At 43.2% G+C, this 19,596-nt stretch overlaps 1 protein-coding gene across 1 annotated transcript in view; it reads right to left on the minus strand.

Annotated features, from left to right (window-relative positions):
• Positions 1–19,596, minus strand: part of NIBAN2 (niban apoptosis regulator 2) — a 111,460-nt gene that overhangs the window by 15,443 nt on the left and 76,421 nt on the right. Inside the window, exons 4-8 of the mRNA XM_007475032.3 lie at positions 18,542–18,647; positions 16,518–16,685; positions 3,469–3,584; positions 1,265–1,369; positions 631–793 (exon numbers count right to left, since the gene is read on the minus strand). Of these exons, the coding sequence (XP_007475094.1) occupies positions 631–793; positions 1,265–1,369; positions 3,469–3,584; positions 16,518–16,685; positions 18,542–18,647 (658 nt within the window). The remainder of the gene's footprint in view (positions 1–630; positions 794–1,264; positions 1,370–3,468; positions 3,585–16,517; positions 16,686–18,541; positions 18,648–19,596) is intronic.

The raw sequence follows: 19,596 nt of genomic DNA on the forward strand, positions 1-19,596 counted from the left end.
AGCAAATAAAGTAATTTGATTCCCTTTGGAATGCCTTCCCCCTATCCTTCCTTCAAGATCTTTCTTAGAATACATCTACTCTTTAGAGAATCACTCACTGACTTTCTTGGCATAAAAAGTCCCAAATATTAGTAAGGTTAGACCTGGTCCTAGAGTCATAGGACCTGAGTTCAAATTCCAGCTCTGCTATTTACTCCCTGTGTGACTGTGGACAAATCACTCCACTTCCTGGACCTCATCTTTAAAGTGAGGATGTTGAAAAAGATGGGGATCCCCTGTGGCTCTAGATTCCTGGTCCTATTACCAGGGACTTTTTGATCCATGGACATTAAAAAAAACTTCAGGATTTTCAAGATACAGAATTTACCCAGAATTAGGAAGTACAGCAAAGTATCATGATATGAAATAAGCCCACAAAAAAGATGACCCTTCCAAAATTAGGAACTAAATGCCTTCTAGGTCTTTCAACATTTCAGTTTGGCCCCTAACACAGTGGCAATGTGATAATCGGGTTCCTGAGGCCCTCGGAATTTAAGGATTTGGGGAGTGGCAAGGATGGAGTGAGGGGGTTCTATGTGCAGAATCTGTGGAACTCACAGCAGTCCTATCCTCACAACAAAGCTGCTGTACCTCGGATTTTGCTGGCCAAGTGCTCTTTGGAGGTAATGATTTGGTCCATATCAGTGCGGATGACGCTCTCCATGGCTGGCCGGGCCATCTCACACTTGGCAGCCACGGCCTCAAAGTGGGCTTGGGTCTGCTCGTAAATCATCCTGTACACAGCATCTGAGATCTATGGGAGAAAAAAAGACAGTCACTTCTCCCCTCCAAGGACTGCCTTAGGGACGTTCCTATTTCTCCCTCTGCACAGAGGTGAAGGTGGTTTCTAGTTCCTGCAAAGAATCCCATGCAGTCCCACCCTGCATTTTCCATATCCCCATACTACTATATCCCCACACAATCCTTGGCACTTCAGGGTGAAGGGGTGCAACAAAGACTTGGGCCTTGTTCCTCTAGAAGCGTTTAGGTCAGGTTTTCATGGTGGAAAATGCCCAAGTAATATATCACAGGCTCCCAGGCTGAAGGAAAAGCAACATTCGGGAGAAAGCTCCACCTGGGCAAGAAGGATTCAGAGGAATGAGAAAGACGTCGGGTTTCAATGTTTGAAGGTGAGAGAGGCCTTCAGTGAGCTCCTTAGAAGTTCCATTTAGAAGGACAAGACTCTACAGGCCCTTTCAAGGGCACAAAGCTGCTCCGTGCCCACCTGTATCCACTGCCGCTGCCTCTCCTGGGGTTTGCCTTTCATCCGGGGGCTTATAGCATTCTTTAGTTCAGGTCCCAGCTCCTCCATCACCAGGTTGCTCAAGATCTGGATGGAGAGAGGCAAAGTCTCAGAGAAAAAGACAGTCCAAGAATGTGAGTCTTCTTCCTCTTGACTCCCTTCCACAATCCATCAGCACCTGCCTTCTTGGCTATTGCTCCATCTTCTGACTGCGTGCCTTGCTGCTGGCTGGCCCCTATGCCTAGAATAGTTATACTTTCACCCACTGGTTCCCCTGCTTCCCTCGAGACTCAGCATGAATCAGGCAGCCCTCAGTTCAGGAGTCAGGAGGCCCTGGGTTCAAATGTGGCCTCAGATACTTCCTAGCTGTGTAACCCTGGACCAGTCACTTCATCCCAATTGCCTAGCCCTTGCCACTCTTCTGTCTTGGAACTGATACTTAAAAAACAAAACAAAACTCAACATGAATTCTATTTTCTGCAGGAGATCTTTTCTGGTCTTCTGCAACCTGACTGCCTTCCTCCTAAGATTTCCTTCTTTGAAGATATCTTGTATGTACATTATTTGTTATTTGCATGATGTCTCTCTCCCTATTAGAAATAGAGCTCCTTGTGGGCAGGGACCAGTTGTGGTTTGTTGTTGTTGGGTTTTTTTTGGGGGGGGGGAGAAGGGGGAATATTTTATGGTATCTCCAGTACTTAGCATAGTATCTGGCACATCTGGCACTTACTAAGTGTTTTTTGACTGACTGAAGCTCAGCTGGAAATAGAACAGGCCCTCGACCCATCACCATATGTCTGGCTTAGTTCAGTCATTTTTCAGGCATGTCTAACTCTTTCTGATTCCATTTGGGGTTTTCTTAGCAAAGATATTGGAGTAGTTTGCCGTTTCCTTCTCCTCATTTGACAGATAAGGAAATTGAGGCCAACAAGATTAAGTGACTTGCCCAGGGTCACATAGCTAATAAGTGTCTGAGGCTAGATTTGAACTAGAAAGATGAATGTTCCTGACTCCAGGCCCAACACACTGCACCACCTAGCGGCTCCAATTCTCCTAATAATGTAAAGGTTTTATTCTCCTCAGACATCACCAGTGGCTTCCCACTAACTTCTATCTGGCCCACCCTGCCATTCTGGTCCCCCTCACATGATTTCCTTTCATGTATCACATAGTCACAGAATTTTAAGATTTGGAAGGGACTGCAACAACTCGCTATTCCCATCACACGCCTGAAAAGGAGAATCCTTGCTACAACGAAGGCGATTAACGGCCATCCAGCCTCTGCTCGGAGACCTCCTCAGTGGGGGAGTCCCCCTCACCCACCTCTCAAAGCAACACATCTGAATTTAGACAGCTCCAATTGTTAGGAAGTTTTCCCTGACATTTAAGCCTAAATCTGCCTCTTGGCAACTTCTTCCCATTCACTGCCCCTGGTTCTCATCTCTAGGGCCAAATAGAAAAAATCTAATTGTTTTCATATGACAACTTTTCAAATACTTGAAGACAGTGGTCTCCTCCTTTCTGAGTCCTTTCACTCGGGCACTAGGCCATTCACCATCCTGATTGCCCTCCTGTGGCTTATCAATGCCCTTCCTAATCTCCATTACCCAAGGAGCATATGGATGGCCCGGGCAGAGCCGGTGGGATCACCGTCTCTTGGGCTTTCCTCAATGCATCCCAGGACCACACACAAATACTGTTGGACCACGTAGGCCGCTAAAATGCCCAGGTTTCCAAACAAACTGCTTTCCAAGCATACCTCCTTAGATTTATGCTTGGAAACTTAATGCTTTTTAATTCAAAACCTTACATTTACTGCTGTTACAATGGATACTTCTAATATAATTATTAAATTCTGCCCAATTTTCTATCCTACTGAGATCTAAATGGATTCTCCCTCTCATTCAGTGTATTTGAACTATCCCTTCCAGCTTGGTGTCTTCTGCAAATTCTATGCCTTTTATCCAGGTTAATGACAATATTGAATAGCACGAGACCAAGCACAAATCCCTGTGACATTCCGCTGGAGACCCTTCGGCCATGCCGATAGCAAGCCATTAATGGTTATTCTTTCCTCATACCATTCTCCCTGCTCTGAAATCTGCACTACATCTCTTCTCAGCTGGTGCAAATACAGTCACCAGTCCTGCCTTCCCCCCTCCCCCCAAGGTCTCTGCTGGCCTCACCTGCACTTCATTTCCACAGAGCATCTCCCAGGTACCATATTGCTCCTTTGACTGACGGTACATGCGGATGGCATCAGTGAATGCTGGGCCCTCTACCTTGGAATCCTCTGGAATGCCTGTCCAAGAGAGAGAAAGATCAAATTATTTTAATAGTTGAGGAGTGTTTCTCGGGGTTCCATCCATCAACCGAGGGAGCAGGGAAGACACACATTGAGAGAACTGGTCTAGGCTCAGCTTGGATTCTGGTCTGAGTCAAAAAAGAAAGAGCTCAGGGTCAGGAGTCCTATCTTGCAGCCCCATGTCTTAGTTCCTTAGTTCTGCTAATAGTATCCACCATATTCCAGTCACCAGGCTTAGAACCTCAAGTCATACGGATTCCTCCCCTTCTCTCTGTCCCACCAAGTCCTATCAATTCTTCTGTAATCTCTCAAGTCTGTTTCATGCTTTCCATGCTCTCATGGCCCAGACAGGAACTACTACCCTGGTCCTAGGCCTCATTACCTTTTTTATTTTTTAACCCTTCCCTTCTCCCTTAGAATCATACTGTGTATTGGTTCCCAGGCAGAAGAGTGGCAAGGGCTAGGCAATGGGGTTAAGTGACTTCCAGGATCACACACTAGGAGGGGCTGAGGTCACGTGTGAGGCCTGGCTCTCAATCCACTGAGCCATCCAGCTGTGCTCCTTATCAATTTTATGAAAATAATCTCCGAACTGAAATCTCTGCCCTAGGTTTCCCCACCTCTGGTACTTCCTGCCAGGTATATCTCCCAATCCTCCCCACTGGGTCATACACCTCCCCTGTTCCAACACCTTCAGACATCCTCCACTGTCTATAGGAAAAGTCTGAACTCCACCAATTCAAAGCCCTCTATCATCTGGCTCCCATCTACTTTTCTTAAACTCATCTTTCTGCTTGCTCCCTAACCCTCCATTCCAGAAGGGTCTATACATGCCAAATTCCAAAGGCCCTTCAGGATTGGCTTTCGATGCTTCCCAGGCCCTGCATCTTTTCTTCATGAAATCTTATTCACTCTTTAATTTTTCCCCAAAATTTTATTTATTATTCCAAATGCTTATAAAACCAAATAACAAGCATTTCCACATACAGAGAAAAAGAAGATAGTATACAGATGAAATCACCTTATTAACCCTTTAGTCCCATTACTTCCATGAAGGCTCCTCTGACTAGCTCACACTGACCCCCTTCTTCCTTTCATTTCAAGCCATAGTGTCTATTGTCAAATATTTTTCTTTTACTTTTCTTTTTTTTAAACCCTTACCTTTAAAAAAATATTTATTAAGAAAGCTTTGTAATATCTTTGAGGGGGTTTAGTATTCATCTTTCCTTCTAGTTTTGTTTTGTTTTTTTAAACCCTTACCTTCAATACTGTATATTGGTTCCAAGGCAGAAGAGTGGTAAGGGCTAGGCAATGGGGAATAAGTGACTTGCCCAGGGTCACACAGCTAGAAAGTGTCTGAGGTCAGATCTAAACCTAGGCTTCCTGTCTCCAGGCCTAGCTCTCAATCTACTGAGCCACCCAGCTTCCCCCTACTGTTGAATATTTTGGATGCTCATATCAATTGATCAATGAGACCAGATTTGAACCCAGGATTTCCTATTTCTGGGCCTGTCTCTCTTTCCACTGAGCCACCTAGATGCCTTACTACTGGCTATTCTTAGCAAAAGTGTTTAATTCTCCCAGTGCCTAGAACTGTACAGAGCCAGAACCAGGGTAGTGGAAATAGGCACAGAAGGCAGGAGATAGATGTGAAAAATTGCAGAAGAAGTGACATAAGTTGGTGACTAAGTGGCTATGGTAGGAGCGAGAGGGAGGAGGAGTCTAAAATAGCGTGAGGTTCACATGCTGGGGGAGTGAGAGTATTCTGGCGCCGTGAGCAGAATCAGGAAAGGGCAGGACGCACAGTAGGTGCTTAACACACGCCAGCTGTACTGTACAGCAGTGAGTTGTGTCAATGCCAAGGCCAGGGGCCCACATCTTGCTCATCTGGGGTTCCCTTCAAAACCACACGGCTCTGAGTGGTGAGGAATTTCTCTCCCCACCTTCTCTGTCCACAGAGAGAACAGAGAGCCCCTGGAGGCAGACCCACTACCCAACAGGATGGTTCTGTTGAGCGGGTCAGAACTTTAACGACCCTCCTTTTCCCATCATGAAGGGATTCTCTGGGCCAAAGCCCAAGGAACCAAGAACACAGGAAAGGCAGGAAGTTGCCAAACCCGACCTTGGGGAGAGAGTGGTTAAAAAGAAAAACCAAATAAGGCTATGGCTGAGTCATCCCCAACACATGGTTTGAAAGCCACATGCAAGGAAGGAGAAGAAAAGGGGAAACACTCATTGTGTTTCAGAAACCTCAGTCCCACTGAGATTACTGCGAAGTGATTCAACACCCCCACTCCCTCCATCACCGCCCCCAGCCCAAACAGGTCCCCTTAGCTCTGGAGGGTCCATCTCCCCACCCCACCCTTCCCTCCCCCAGTGAAAAAGAACAGCAGCAGGAGGCTGACTGAGCCCAGCTGTGTTGGCAAGAAACAGCTGGATTCCTGCACTGTGGGAACCACCAGCTCGAGAAGGCTCAGGAGTGGGCGAGCTGGCATCCCTGGCCAGGCAGCACAGTCCCAGATGCCTCAGGCCCTTGGCCAGGCAGAGCAGGGGGTGTGGGGCAGGGATGGGAGGGGCCACTGCTGGGGGTGGGGGATCGGAGAGCAGGGGGTGCCGGACAGCCCCCCCCCCCTCTACCTTATCCTCAGGCCCTATGGCTCCTGGTGGTGAAAGGGAGAGAAGCAAGTCAGCCAGCGGGGATGATGATGATGATAACAATAATAGCAGCAGTAGTAAACAAAATGATTTACATACACTATCTAGTTTGATAAGTAGGCCTGGGGTTCTTGTTTCATTACATTCCAGCTCTTGAAACAGAGGTGGTAGGGGCAACGCCCATCCTGTCTCCCTTTTCCCCAAGGCTTGTTTCAGGTCTGGTCAAGGTACTGATGGTTCCCTCAGTCTCTTCTACAAGGATAATCTGCCTCTGAGGGTAGGGAGTGAGGGAAGCAGTTCTCAGGACAGTATCCACTTCAAAACCGTTTTGGGGGGCAGCTGGGTAGCTCAGTGGATGGAGAGTCAGGCCTAGAGACAGGAGGTTCTGGGTTCAAATCTGGTCTCAGACACTTCCTAGCTGTGTGACCCTGGGCAAGTCACTGAACCCCCATTGCCTAGCCCTTACCACTCTTCTGCCTTGGAACCAATACACAGTACTGAATTCAAGATGGAAGGTGAGGACTTAAAAAAACAAAAGCAAAAAACCCAGTTTTGCTGCTGCAAGCTCATTTTAGAATTTGGTTCAGTGGCAGAATGCTTGTCTCCTCCTCAGAAGAGCTGGGCACAGTTCCCAGTTGATGAAATTTCATTAAGGAAAGCAGCAAGGTAGTATGTAAAGAATACGGAATAGGGGCCAGCTGGGTAGTTCAGTGGATGGAGAGCCAGACCTAGAGGCAGGAGGTCTTTGGTTCAAATCTGACCTCACTTCCTAGCTGTGTGACCCTGGGCAAGTCACTTGACCCCCATTGCCTAGCCTTTACCGATCTTCTGCCTTGGAACCAATACACAGTATTGATTCTAAGATGGAAGGTAAGGGTTAAAAAAAAAAAAGAATATGGAATAGATTGTCAAAAGACAAGGGCCCTGACTCTGCCATTAACTTGTTTTGTGACTTTGGACCTTCTCTGAAGGACACTTGACCTTCTCTGAGCCTCAGTTTCTAATTTATAAAAATAAAGGGGCCAGATGGAGGGATCCCTAAGAATCTTCCCACCTCTAACATGCTATGACTCGCCTTCCCCTCACTCTTCTTATAGCCAAAGCAGTATGGAACCTATAGGGCAGGGCTCCCTGAATGCCCAATAACTGATGGAATCTGAATCCAGACCAAAGCAAATTTTCTTCATCTTTTTTCTTAATCTTTTTGTTTCTGTTTCCTTCAACAAAAGGATTAATATGAAAATGTTCTGCACATGTAAAATCTATATGAAACTGCTCACCATCTCTGGGGAAAGGGGGAGGGATAGAGAAAATTCGAGACTCAAAATTCTTTTTAAAATGTTGGAAGTTGTTTTTGTATAAAATTATATGCAAAAAATTAAATTAAATTAAAATTTGAAAAAAATAAAGCCCAGTAACTATGACTTATTGAAAATAAAAATCAGTCCCAAATCAAAAGTCCCAAAGAGGGTGAAGATGGAGAAGTGGATACCATTAAAGTCCTCAGATTTTGACTAGTATAATGAAATGCTACCTAATTGAACCTGTAATTGGATTGGCCTAGAGAACATCTGTGAAGAAATTCCCTCCATCAATGCAGATCCACTTTCATCTGCATTGAATTCTGCAGCTCTATAGTCTTACAATTACTTGGGACCTAAAAGGTTAAACAACTTCTCCAGTTGTTCTCCAGCCAATTTCAGTGTTTAAAAAAGGCAGGATATCAACTTGGGTTTTCTTGACTCTTAGGCTTCTTATTCCCAAATTATATCACTTCTCAGTAGTGTGTTATTATATACAAATCCATATAGTTAAATTCTATGCTCAAAAAGCTCAAGCTCCAAGTAGGATTTTTTAAACATTAGAAAAAAACATGCATCAGTACATCCAATACCTGGGGCTAGTGGAGGAAGGAAGCTCTTAGGCTGTTCCCAAATCAAGGACAAGAAGCCTCAAGGGCAACAAGTAGCTTCCCCACTTTCCCTGGAGCTTATAAATAAACAGGCAATGATTTTGGTGGCCTCATGCTTCTCACTTCCCTTGTACCCCTAAGGATAGCTAGAAGGTCATCCTCCTTTACCCTCCCCAGATTTGTCTCATTCTTGTCTTAGAGAGAAGAGAAAACACATAAATTGGGGGCAGTTAGGTAGCTCATTGGAGAGAGAGCCATACCTGGAGATGGGAGGTCTTGGATTCAAAATCTGGCCTCAGATACTTCCTAGTTGTGTCACCCTGGGCAAGTCACTTAACCTCAATTACCTAGCCCTTACTACTCTTCCAGCTTGAAATTGATACTTGGTATTGATTCTAAGACAGAAGATAAGAGTTTAAAAAAAAACACATAAATTATCTTTATGTATAGCTCAATGGGTATATCACATTCTGCCTCTGTTTACACCTCTGTTTCCTCTATCTGAGAAGTGGAGTGAATGACCTTCTCTATTTAAAGTTTTACTGATGCCCTTTGTTTTTTATGTTACAGACATTTTCCAACATATGCTGTTCTCCAGAAACTCCCACTGAGCCCCACTTGTAACAACAACAAAAAAGTTCAGCAAAATCTACTGAGGAAATGCTCATATCTAACAAGATTGCAAGAGAGGAGGCAACTGAGGGAAAGCATCACCAGAGAGATGGAAAGACAGATTTAATGCTGAGGTGCGTTGCTAGAATGTTTTCTCTAGCTGGGGGCTTAGAGCTAAAGAGAACAGAGTGAAAATGAGAGTGGGAGAGATAGAGCAAGAGAAGGAGAGATGGAGAGAAGGAGAGAGAAAAAGAGAGGGAGGGAGAGATAAAGAGAGAGACAGGGAGAGAGAGATGGGGGGGGGAGGGAATAGTCGTTTTTTTTTTGTTTGTTTGTTTTTGTAATTTTACAGGGTAGAGGAAGAATGTTTTTACTAGGAACTTCTACACAATGAGTTGGTAGTTGGGTAGAGTTGAATATAAGTGGCTAAATATCCTTGCTTACTCTCCTACCCCTGCACTACTAGAGGGCAGTTCTCAACCTTCTTCACCTAAAAGTGGGTATGGGTGAGAAGAGAATATAGTACAATGTTGGCATTCAGTTGCTTATTCGATTCTTAATCAAGGGCTATTAAGTCTGTTTTCTGTTGAGCTTTTTGATCAGAAATAAGTTCAGAAACAATTAAGTTCATTAATAATTCAGAATTAAATCTAAGCCACAGAACTAAGAGGTTTCTTTCTTGTTGGTTCATTCATTTGACAACTATAAACAATCAGGAACTATGCTAAGGATCCAAAACCAAAAGTCCATATAGTCTGTGCTCTCAAGGAGTTTATGTTCTATAGGAGTCAACATTCCATTTGTTGTTGCTCAGTCCTTTCAGTCATGTCCAGTTCTTCATGATCCCATTTCAGGTTTTCTTGGCAAAGATATTAGAGTCGTTTGCCATTTCCTTCTCCAGCAAATTTTACAGATGAGGAAACTGAAACCAACAGGGTTAAATGACTTACCCAGTCAGGAAGTGACTGAGCATGAATTTTAACTTAAGAAGATGAGTCCTACTAATTCATTGCTGGTGGAGTTGTGAATTGATCCAGCCATTCTGGAGGGCAATTTGGAAGTATGCCCAAAGGTCTCTAAAAGACTGTCTGCCCTTTGATCCAACCACAGCACTGCTGGGTTTGTACCCCAAAGAGATAATAAGGAAAAAGACTTGTACAAGAATATTCATAGCTGCGCTCTTTGTGGTGGCCAAAACTTGGAAAATGAGGGGATGCCCTTCAATTGGGGAATGGCTGAACAAATTGTGGTATATGTTGGTGATGGAATACTATTGTGCTAAAAGGAATAATAAAGTGGAGGAATTCCATGGAGACTGGAACAACCTCCAGGAAGTGATGCAGAGTATGAGGAGCAGAACCAGGAAAACATTGTACACAGAGACTGATACACTCGAAGGTACAATCGAAGGTAATGGATTTCTCCATTAGTATCAATGCAATGTTCCTGAACAATCTGCAGGGATCTAAAAAACACTATCCACAAGCAGAGGATAAACTGTGGGAGTAAAAACACCGAGGAAAAGCAAATGCTTGACTACAGGGGTGGAGGGGATATGATTGAGGAGAGACACTAAATGAACACTCTAATGTAAATATCAACAACATGGAAATGGGTTCGAGTCAAGAATACATGTGATACCCAGGGGAATCACACATTGGCTATGGGAGAGGTGTGGGGAGGGGGAGGAAAAGAAAATGATTGTTGTTTCCAATGAATAATGTTTGGAAATGACCAAATAAAATAATGTTAAAAAAAAAAAGATGAGTCCTTCTGACTCTAAGACCTGTACTCTATCTATCTAATATGCCATCTAGATGCTCCTAACATTCCCTTACTAACTTGTAAAAATTCAGCTAACAGACCCATATACAAGAATCCTAAACTAATGGGGCTCCGGAAAGAATTATAGGCCTTAAGAAATTGTGACTGAGGTCAAGGGGGGAGGTAAATTCTCAAGCTAGGGTCTAAGCAATCTCAAATGGGGCACTATTCTCAAAGGCCCTAGGATAGGGACATTTCTGGGTCCTGGAAATATTCTCATTTGATTTACGTCAATAATGGAAAACTTTGATATAGTTATGTCCCCATTGTTTTTCTTTCTTTATTCTTTTAAACCTTACCTTCTGTCTTAGAATCAGTGCTAAGTATTGATTTCAAGACAGAAGAGTGGTAAGGACCTAGGCAAAAGGGGCTAAGTGACTTGCCCACTGTCACAAGGTATAATGTTATTCTTTAGTGGCACACTTCCCCTTTCTCGGAAGATTTGTTCTTTCCCCTTGATTCATCCCCATCCTTCCCATCCTTTGCTTTTATTATCTTCTTCTACAGCTTCCAGTCTTGTAGAGAGAATAAAGGAACTATTATTCTCTCATTGTTCACCTATCATTCAGTAAGGGTGCATCTCCAGCTCCAAACCCATACCTCCTCTGCATCCTAATCATAAAACTTTCCACTCTTTTATCTCTTCCCACAAAAGATAAAGATTTGCAGTAGCTAGGTGGCTCTGTGGATAGAGGGCTAGGCCTAGAGATGGGAGGACCTAGGTTAAAATCTGGCCCTAATCAATTACTAGCCCTGTGACCCTGGGCAAGTCACTTAACCCAGAGCTAGCCCTTGCTGCTCTTCTGTCTTAGAATTCTTACAAAGCTAGAAGGTAAGGGTTTAAAAAAAGAAATGACAAAACCTGTTGATTCATTTATAGAGGCAAGAAAATTCATGGAATTTAGTGCATATTTTTAATTTAATTCATCTCATCATCTTTCCTTGCTTCTGATTCTTTAAGTTCTCTTGAAATATTTAGCCCCTTAGTCCTTCCCCTGCTCCCTTGATGCCTCTGTTCTTCATTTTATGCCAAAATTTTATTGCTTTAAAAATACAGTGACCCCTCACCTATCACAGGAGTTACATTTCAAAGACCCTTGCAATAAATGAAAATCTGCAAACTAGCAGTGTTATATTTATTTTATTATTTGTATATATTTTAAGGCTTTATAAGTCCTTCCCACTCTCCTATAAACCTTTCCCCATACTCTTATAAACGCTGAGCCAATCAGTGTCTAGGATACAGAACACAGCACTGTGGTTGGTCGCCTTTCATCCCATCAGCCAATAGTGTGCTATGTATAATCTCACCTTGGCAAACTTGCACAAGCAGTAGTGGCATACTGCATTTCCATTGTGTACAATATGGTATTCATCCTCAAAACCCCATGATATAGCAAAAACTCTGATTTTGAACTTTTGACTTAATTCCCTAGAAGTCCTTAGTATTTCCCAAAATTCCCTATAATCTCTCCTACATCCCTACATTGGCGAGATCACGTTATTGGTATTTAAGTAGATGTATGCTCCTCCCATGCCCTCTTGGACCTGCAACCAGCTAAATTCAGGCGGTTCTTTTGCTTTAGTTATTAATAATAAAACTTTATAAAATATAATATTTAGTTATTGATTATTAATTTAAAAACCCACAATACAGAATTAGATATATATAATTTTTTTAACCCGAGATATAGTCAAACTGCGATAAGTGAACCATGATAGAGTGAGGGATGACTGTAGTCTATAAACATGAGGGAGTTTATTTCAAAACTTATGTTTTTTAAATTAGAAATTATACCTCTTTTAACTTTTTTGTGCTTTGGTTGATTTGAGTGCTTGCAAATTGAACAACCTTCTCATCTCCATTTTTGGGTGCTTTATGGTTTTTGGTTTTCTTGGGTGGAGGTGCAAGAATGTATCCATATCATTGGACACTTCCTAGCTAGGCCTATCACGTAACCCCAGTTGCCTAGGCCTTACTGGTTTTCTGCCTTAGAACCAATACTTAGTATGGATTCTAAAAACAGAAGGTAAAGGTTTTAGGGGGGAAAAGATCAATATCATTGGGATCTTGCTTGAGCTAATTTGTTTTTTGGAATACCTTACTTCTCCTTTCTTTGATTTCTTATGACTGAGAAATAACTTTGAGCTATTCTAGCTGGCAAACCTTTATATTGAAAAATTTTTTTCCTAGATGCCTATAAAAATTTTTGTTTGTTATTGAGATTGTGAGATATACACGCACAGTTATTTTTGTCCTGGTGGCCAACTAAGGACTCAATTTATCAATGTTTTTTTTGTCTATAAGTCATTGCACTGGACAGTTTTCTTGCAGTATGATTCAGACTTTTTAATCCTAACGTTCTTCTGGGAGAGCTATGGTCCTCATGTCATTGTTGTATATATTCCATCTTTAAGGTCAATCACCTTGGCTTTTATAGGATGCATGTGTTTATTTGTTCAACATCAATGCCTTTTGCTTCTCTTCTGGAATTTTTCTTCTGCTTCTGTGTTTTTGTGTTCCATACCTGTCACTTTCTCTTTCAGATCTATTTCCTTGGAAAAGATATCTGCTAAATCTTCTAAGCTCTATAGAGCTCTAATTTCATTCAGATATAATTTCATTTCTAATATCTTTAATAATTTAATTTTTCTTTGGAACTATTCTGGAGTTTCTTCTTGTTTTTTTCCATGATCTCTAGGGAGTCTGCAGAATTATATGTTTGATCAGGGAATTCAAATTTTGGTACATTTCCTTCATAGTATATCAATTGTTCAGTGCTCCGGTCAGATTATTTTTTTTTTGTGTTTTTTTTTTTAACTCATTCTATTTTCTGCATTCATGAGCCCTCTTGTAGGCTTACTTACTTTTAGATTAGTTTTTTGGGTTTTTTTTTTCTTAAACCCTTACCTTCTGTCTTACAGTTGACTCTAAGTATCTGTACCAAGGCAGAAGAGCAGTAAGGACTAGGCAACTGGGGTTAAATAACTTGCCTATAGGATCACACAGCTAGGATGTGCCTGAGACCAGATTTGAATCCAGGACCTCCCAGTCTCCAGGCCTGGAACTCTATCCAATGAGCCACCTAAAACTACCCTTCAAGCTAGGTTTTTTACCCAGGCTGAAGGACCAAAAGTTCAAAAGATAAGTCATTGTCTCCATTTTCACGCTTTAGTCTTTTGCCCTTCTTTCTTCTACCTATCAGAGCTGCACAGTTCCCAAAAGCTGCCCCTGAAGCAAAGGGAGATGAAGTACTTTGTAGTGCCTGTGTCTACCTTGTAGAATGGGTTAGGGGCGGGAGTGGGGATGCTGAAGTTCTTACTTCATAGAGGGTTTTTTTTTTTTTAACCCCGTGGGGTGTTTCTGTCTCTTATGTTGAGGTTTCAACTTTAGTATAATTTCTTTTACTGAGATTTTTGGTTTGTAGAGGTTTGTGGAAAACAACCATTTCACCACCATATCAATCATGAATCTGGAATTGTAGATTTAAGTGTTATGTGAAAGTTGAGATCATTCTCATTATTATAGGTTACCATGAACATGTTTACATTATCTAAGAATCAGAACTGGCAGAAAGGTAAAATATCCCCAATGCCTATTGAAGGGCAAGGAAGAAGCCAACCTGGGATGAGAAATCAGCCCTAGACATGCTTTTTGAGCAGGAAATTATCTTGAAGTGACTATATGATAACCTTTGAGGCAATTTAGTTGGGTTGCAAAATAGTCCCAGGAGCTTTCCCAGTTCAAAGGCTATGATACTATCCAGATTTCCATTTTACAAAACTAAAGACAGAAAGGACATGGGTTTAGAGTTGGAAAAAATCTCAGAGATGATCTGGTCCAACTTTATCAATTTCTAGAAGAAGAAATGAATATTCTAAGAAGGGACATTTCAAGTAGTAGAAAAGTAGGCAGGTGGAATCCAAGTCTGATTCCAAATCTATTTATTACTCTTCTTTATACCCCTGGGGCAAATCTGTGAATGAACAATGGGTTGGTAGCCCAGCTTTGGTGCCCCAACCTTAGGTTGAGCTCCTGAAGGGCTTCATCAGTATCACTGGAAAAACAGATTTGCCACATCTGAGGGATCTTTGGCTAACCATGGTTCCATGTCTGACTTGCCTAGTGACACCATCCTGTTTGGGAACCTGAATGATTGCTCCCTAACTTATCTAACATAAAAAGATAATAGCTAGATGGAGATGCATCCCTACCTGAGAGAGGAGAGAAGGCATAATAATTCCACCTGTGTCAGAGTTCAGATCTGGCCCCAACCTCCTATTTCTCCTTATAGATTATTTGAGCCAACCTTTAACACAGTAGAGCTATCCATTCCCACAAGGTCCTACCTTTCCCAACATCCTCATCATTCAAGCTAAGATCTGGGCTACCCAGACCACTAACAAAGAGCTATAGATTTTCTGCCAATTTTGTTTCTCCCTAAAGTACTCTGGATTTGAGGGAGCAGCTAATTTTAGTTGTTTCAAGCTTCCTTTAAGACCGTGAAGACTCTCACTGTACAGATGATAATGGTGACACCTAGAAAAGTCCACCCACCTTATTATCACACAGCCTAGACACAGTGATGGCTTTGGGAGCAGCTGTTCTTCAGCCTCTTTGGTCTCAATGCTGCTCAACAGCTTTTTCTCAAGGCCCTGAAACCTTTAACACAGTTCAGAGCCAGAGAGGGAGGGAAGGAGTACAGGGTGTATCCTCAGCAAGAGGCAGCTAGAACCTGGGCGGGTCACTGGAGAGTGGCATCTGAGACGTGGCACTCCCAGCCCCAGACCCTCTTCCTTTTCCTCCCATGGTCCACTAGCCCCCAGGGGAACAGTCGAACAGACTGCCTTTTGTGGGATGGGCAACATGCCCAGCTCAAGGTGGCAGAAGCAATTCAGATGAGATTGATGACCTCCTTCTCACCAAGGAGTCTTTTAAGTCCTCCCACTACTCCCCTGCTCCCAAATTCCAGCCCAGCTTGGACTCAAGAGGTAGCTTTTGAACTGGCCGAAAGATTAGGGAGGATGGGGTGGGGTGATATGTAAATGCCCAGAGTCCAGGGCCCTGTGCCAGGACCCAACCCTGTCAAGTCTCTGTTCCCAGCCTGCAGAGACATGCATGGTATAACCTGTGCAGGGGCATGCCATGACAGGAGGGGGAAGGGGAAGAGAAAGCAGGGAGCTCATCAGTGTGCCTCTGAGGCAACAGAGATATGAGCTCACCTCTAATTCTCATCCTCCCCTAAGCCAATGGGAGTCGAAAACAAAGCCTTCTTCCAACTTTATGGATTTAAAGTTTAACCCAGGACGACCCTTCCAGAATCAAGATGAGAATTTCTCCAGGACAGTAGATCATCAGGTAAAATGTCCAAGAACTTGGGCCACCACTGGGCTCTCTTCACCAGGAAGGAGGCAGTGACCCTATAGACTATTAGGAAAAATAATAGAATCACAGAAACTTGGTACTAGAAGGGAGCTTAGAAATCCGTAGTCATTTCACAGTGGAAAAAAATAGGGGCCAAGAAAGGTAGGGTGACTCAACTAAGGTCATACAATGAGTTAAGAACATAATAGACTAGAATTTGGACTCCTTGACTTCCTGCTACATCACATTAAGATGAGGATCAGAGAAGCAAAATAATTTGCTCAAGCTCAGCCAGCTATTCATTGACAGGGCTGGGTGGCCCTAAACCTCAGTCTCCTGGCTCCTTGTCCAGGTAGCATCCCATTGCCCAACTCAGGAACAAATACACATTTACTTTTTCAAATTTGAGGGATTTTGCTGACTCAAACTCTAAGAGGAAAGAACTTTCTGCTCTTCCTCACAAACATCGCATTCCCTTCCATGTCTCCCTTCAGGCATACTTCTCTGGGATCCTTAGCTCCCCTCAGGGACCGAGGCTCCCCCTTGGCCAGACCACACTCACCATTGTTGCAGTGCCGGACACAGTCCTGGAACACAGCCAGCCACTTCTCCTGCTCGGGCTCTGTCATCACGCAGAAGTAATAGTGGCGGGAATATGGATGCCAGAGGATCAGGGGGTACTGGGTAGGACACTTCAGAATTGGAGCAGCACCAGATTTGGGGGCCGGTCCTGTTGATGGAAGATGAAATAATGGCATCCTGTTACATTCCTACAGGGATTCTATCTAGATCACATCGTATTTTATCTTAACAACCTTGGAGGTACAAAGGAAGGTAATTATGAGTAGCCTCTTTCAACAGATAAGTGGCCCAGAGCAAGACATTGACATTGAATCAGAGCTCTAGGGTTGGAAGGGGCTTCCGAGGTCATCTAGTCCAACCCGATCATTTTACAGATAAGGAAATGGACAGTAGAGGCTAAGTGAGACGCCCAAGCTCCCAGAGATTGTACGGAGCATATCCAGGATTCCTACTCAGCTCCTAGGACTCCAAGGTCAGTATTCTTTCCACTGTACTTGGGGTCTAAGATCATTGCCAATTGGTGGAGGCATGAATAGAAAACCAACCCATTTTTTCCCACTCCAGGAGCCCCAGGTTTTTGCTTTTCCTTCAGGGTCATGGCAGGTCTGAGGCCCTCCATGCACCCACCCTCCCATTGCCAATGAGATCCAACTGGATTCACCAGTCTTTTTCAGCACTAAGGTGAAATGTTCATTGTAAGAACTCATCTCCCCCATGGGATTGGGTCTTGCCAAGCACACCCTCTTCTCTCTCAGGACAAATCTTCCTTCCCGGAGAAAATCACTAATTTAAGAGCTAAAAGGCCACCTATTCCAACTCTTTCATTTTACAGGAGAGCAAACCAAGGCACAGAAAAGTTAAAGTGGCTTGCCTACGGTCACATCAGTGGTTAAGTAGTAAAGTTGGTATTCAAAACTGAGGCCCTCTGCTTCCCAATCCAGCTTTCTTTCTACTACGTGAGGGCTGAGTTCCCCAGAAGCCAGGCTTTCCTAGGCTGCCATATCCTAGACAAAGACCTTTTCATCCCCTCAGACTCCTATGGAAACAGCATTCCTCTCACTCGGAAGGCCAGAAGAGGGGGAACCTTTGAATCCATTGGTGTTTGTTTAGACACAACAGATCTGGGGCAGATTATACAAACTTCAGGCTGATCACAGACATACTGCAGCTGTCCCTTCAGGAGGGAGCTATTATACCTAAAAGACTAGAGACTTTGCTCTTGGGAACAGATCACAACAGCCCCTCTTATTTCCCAGGGAGGGGAGACAATCCTTTAAGTGTCAAACAACCTTTTTAAATTTTTCTTAAGTGTTTTTTTTTTTAATTTTCAGGGAAATAAGGTAGAAGTGGGAGAAGGGGCTAAGAAGGAGGAAGGATGATAAAAAGAAGAAAAGAAGGTAAAGGGAAACTCAGATGGAGGGCACTGGCTGAGTAACAGGAATATTGAGTTCTAATCCTAACTTTGCACTAACTAGCAGCAATTTTCTCCCTCTTTAAGCCACTGTTTCCTCAGTTTTAATCAAATGGTTGAACTGGATGATTTTAAAGTTCTCTTCCAGTTCTAATACTCCATAAGACAATTCAAGAAAAATGATGAATTTCTCACATCCTTTACCATGAATACTACACAACAGAATTGGTGCTGACATTGGCTCACTTCCTTTTCTTGCTCTTCCTTTGAATTCTGGCCCTTCATTTTCCTTGCTTTAGTTTTTGGAGATGAAACTAAAACTTGTAGCATAACTAAGTGTCACCTTGGCTATGGCGCTCACTTGGTTAGAGCCTAGTGTTTATGAAGCTAAGATTATGGGTTCAAACCTCATCAAACCCATTGAACTCATACTCTGTTCCACATCTAGCCTGTAACCTTCAGTACAACCAGCTCTGCTTCAAATGGGTGCCAGTAGTCATGAGGGGGCACTTAGCTCTGGGCAAACCCATTCCATTATAAGAGAAGTATTTTAACTCTGGAGTCATCTCTTTCCATCAAGGGCAGCATGTTACCTGGTAAAGAGTTACCAACGAGTTCCAGGTAGTGATCCACTGAGGTAAGAATTCTATAGCCCGCACTGTTGATGATGGCTCGGGGTGGGGTGTGTCTCTCGTAGGCCTGAAGGGATGGAGAAGAAAGTCAACCTAGGAAGGGGCCATTGTCAAATCCCAACCATATCCCAATCCCCAGACCCATAATGCAATTCTGACTGCTTAGGGTAGTAACAACCTTTCCCAACACCTTAACCCAACAAGGGTACTTTGTCTTTTCCTTTTTTTTTTAGTTTATTTATTTAATTAATTCATTTGGAATACTTTTCCATGGTTCCATGATTCATGTTCTTTCCCTCCCCTCCTCCCACCTCCTTCCCATAGCCAATGAGCAATTCCACTGGGTTTTACATGTGTCATTGGTCAAGACCCATTTCTATATTATGGATGTTTGCACTAGGGTGATTGTCTACATCCCCAATCGTATCCCCATCGAACCTCAATGGTACTTTTCTTGAGGATACTGAGAAAGTTAAAGGAGGACAAGAGCATAAATGACTTCCTGCCAAATATCAGGGGAAGAGAAGTCATCCAATAAAGTGTCCAAGCAGACGTTAGACAGGAACTTGTCTAAAAAGTTATAGCAGAATTCATGTACCAGATAGAATGCTGGACTAGATGGCTTCTCCAATCCCTTCCAAGACTGTGTTAACAGAGCTGGGTTGGCATTTTGCCCTCTGTCAATAGGCGCCACTACCCAACAGGTGAAGTATTCCAACCTGAAAATTCCTTTATAAAGCTTCAAATTACATAAAGTGAACCAGAGCCTGATTTTTATCACGGCTGTGTATCCCATTTACCTCAGCAAAGGACATGACACCTCCGCCTCACCACCATGCCCCATGGGGGCTGATCTCAACAGTTTAACAGGCTCAAAAGTTTGCTTAGAGGAAGGTTTTGGTAGGAAAGGAAGTAGTAACTAAGGGCAATAATCAATTCAGGGCTTATGTGTCTATTCTGATTATCCATGCCACTCCTTCTCTACCCAGGGATGCAGATAAAGAAGAGGGAGTCAG

This window comes from Monodelphis domestica, chromosome 1, assembly GCF_027887165.1.
Source record: "Monodelphis domestica isolate mMonDom1 chromosome 1, mMonDom1.pri, whole genome shotgun sequence".
Taxonomy (NCBI): Eukaryota; Metazoa; Chordata; class Mammalia; order Didelphimorphia; family Didelphidae; genus Monodelphis; species Monodelphis domestica.